At 46.0% G+C, this 2,114-nt stretch overlaps 1 protein-coding gene across 1 annotated transcript in view; it reads right to left on the reverse strand.

Annotated features, from left to right (window-relative positions):
* Positions 1-1,779: 1,779 nt before the first annotated feature.
* Positions 1,780-2,114, reverse strand: part of RMI2 (RecQ mediated genome instability 2) — a 10,301-nt gene continuing 9,966 nt past the window's right edge. The window contains exon 2 of the mRNA XM_006867241.1: positions 1,780-1,928. Coding sequence (XP_006867303.1) covers positions 1,780-1,928 — 149 coding nt within the window. The remainder of the gene's footprint in view (positions 1,929-2,114) is intronic.

Consider the following 2,114-nt stretch of genomic DNA (forward strand, 5'->3'; position numbering starts at 1 on the left):
TCATTTATTATATCATAAAATGTGAAATATTACCAAACTGCAGGAATGTTGGAACAGTCTAGAGAAAATCTTGGCAATAAGCTGGGAGCAGGAGACCCAATGGTCAGTACAAGCAACACACACACACACACACACACACACACACACAGTTCCTTGCAAATCCAGACTTTCTGGAACCATAGAGGCTGGATAAACCCCTGAAACTCTTGTCCTAAGAGCCTCTTTAAACCTTAAACTAAAAATATCCCCTGAAGTCATCTTGAAACCAAACAAGAGCTTTGCTTAGTAAAGAATGTCTGCCTCGCCCAGTCTACTCATTTCAGGACTATCTCTTTGGGCTCACAGTGACACGAACATGAAAGGTCAGATGGGAATCTTAGGGGCAGTGAGTTGATGTGAGTGGAGGCGGTACAGGCAGAAAAGGAGGCTGAGGATGGTTGCACACCTCGAAGGATATCATCAGTGTCACTGAATTGCATGCACAGAAACTACTGCATTGGTGTATGATTTGCTGTGTGCATTTTCAACAACAATGAAAAAAGAACAGACCCCCCAAAAAAGGAGCTCTGGTAGCACAGTGGTTACAAATCGGGCTGCAAACCACAGGGTCAGCAGTTCTAAACTACCAGCTGTTCCGCGGAGAAAGATGAGGCTTTCTGCTCCTGTAAAGATTTACAGCCTCGGAAACCCTTACAGGGTCACTATGAGTCAGAACCAACTCCACAGCACATAATAAAAACAAACACAAAAAAAGTACAGGCCATAAAGAAACGAACACAACTAGCTAGCTAGGCTAAAATTGTTAACTTCTGTTTATTGAGACTCCGCAAAATGTGAGTTGGGACCACACTCTGCAGGAATGCTGAAACCTGGGCGACTTCATGTTCACAGACCAAAGAAAGATGAGGCCTGAGCAAAGAGCAGAGTGCAGAAACCCGACACTCAGCTCAAGCACGACTAAGCAAAGAGGTGGCAGGACCCTGGAGCAGGGGGTACTCCTTCGTGGTGTCTTCTTGCAGAAATTTAGCGACGTCCCGAATCGCGATCATCACTCTGCTCCACGGCCTCTTTTATGGGACAAATGTGGAGAGCAATTCAGCATCTCAAGTCAAGGGAGGAAGCAAGGCGGGTATCACACTCCTGACGTACGGTGGAAACGGGCCAGAACTGGCTACGTGGTGTCTGCAACCTGAAGAAGGCGGGCTGGGCTGGGTTCGGCTGCGCGCCGCTGTCCCTGCTTCCGGAAAATGCCACCTGACTTGAAAACGGGATATGGGAATGTTGCATGCAGAAGACCAAGGACTAATGTCAGGTACTTTCTGACATAGACTGTTTTCCAGCCTGGAACCACATTTGAATCTCCTTGGGCAAAGACTGAGATTCAAATTTGGCCTCGTATAAAACAACAACAACAACAACAAAAAAACAGGGTCTTCACAGGAGAAATGGAAAATGTATCATCCCTTGTAAAATCTGGAAAATGCAACATGAGATTTTTGTGTTTTAGAGAAATAAAGAATTAGCACACATAAAGCCCAAACAACAACGAATACATCTGCTTTTCATCAGCAAACACATTCAAGGCAAGGGGGCAGCACAGGGGGAGTTAACTGAGTATCCTGGCATGAAAAAATTCCTACATCCGGACTCCGATCAACCAGAGCTGAGAATCTTTGGAGAAGCAGACATTGAACGAGGTAGATGAAATCCACATGGCAGAAGAGGAAGCTTCAACGCCTCCAGGCTCTCAGTGGGTTTTAGCTACAGTTCCCGCACTGCCTAAGGGATATTCCTTTGTAAATCGTCTACTTCCAGCTCCCACATGCTTTCATGGACTGGATTATCGGAAAGATCAGTCATCTTCACAGCCTGAAGGGATGGCTCAGGGCTGCAAGCCTGGACCATGCCCATCACCATCACGTACTTCCCTAGAACAAGAAAAGCTTATCTTAATGTTCACATAAGGAGCTCTGGTAACGTAGTGGTTACAAGTTGGGCTGCTAACTGCAAGGTCAGCAGTTAAAAACTAACAGCCATCCTAAACAAATAATAAATAAGACACTGTGCAGACCCAACCAGGAGTTCAAGGCCCTGTGGGCCCAAGCATTGCAGAC

The sequence above is a fragment of the Chrysochloris asiatica genome, unplaced genomic scaffold, assembly GCF_000296735.1.
Source record: "Chrysochloris asiatica unplaced genomic scaffold, ChrAsi1.0 scaffold00102, whole genome shotgun sequence".
Classification (NCBI taxonomy): Eukaryota; Metazoa; Chordata; class Mammalia; order Afrosoricida; family Chrysochloridae; genus Chrysochloris; species Chrysochloris asiatica.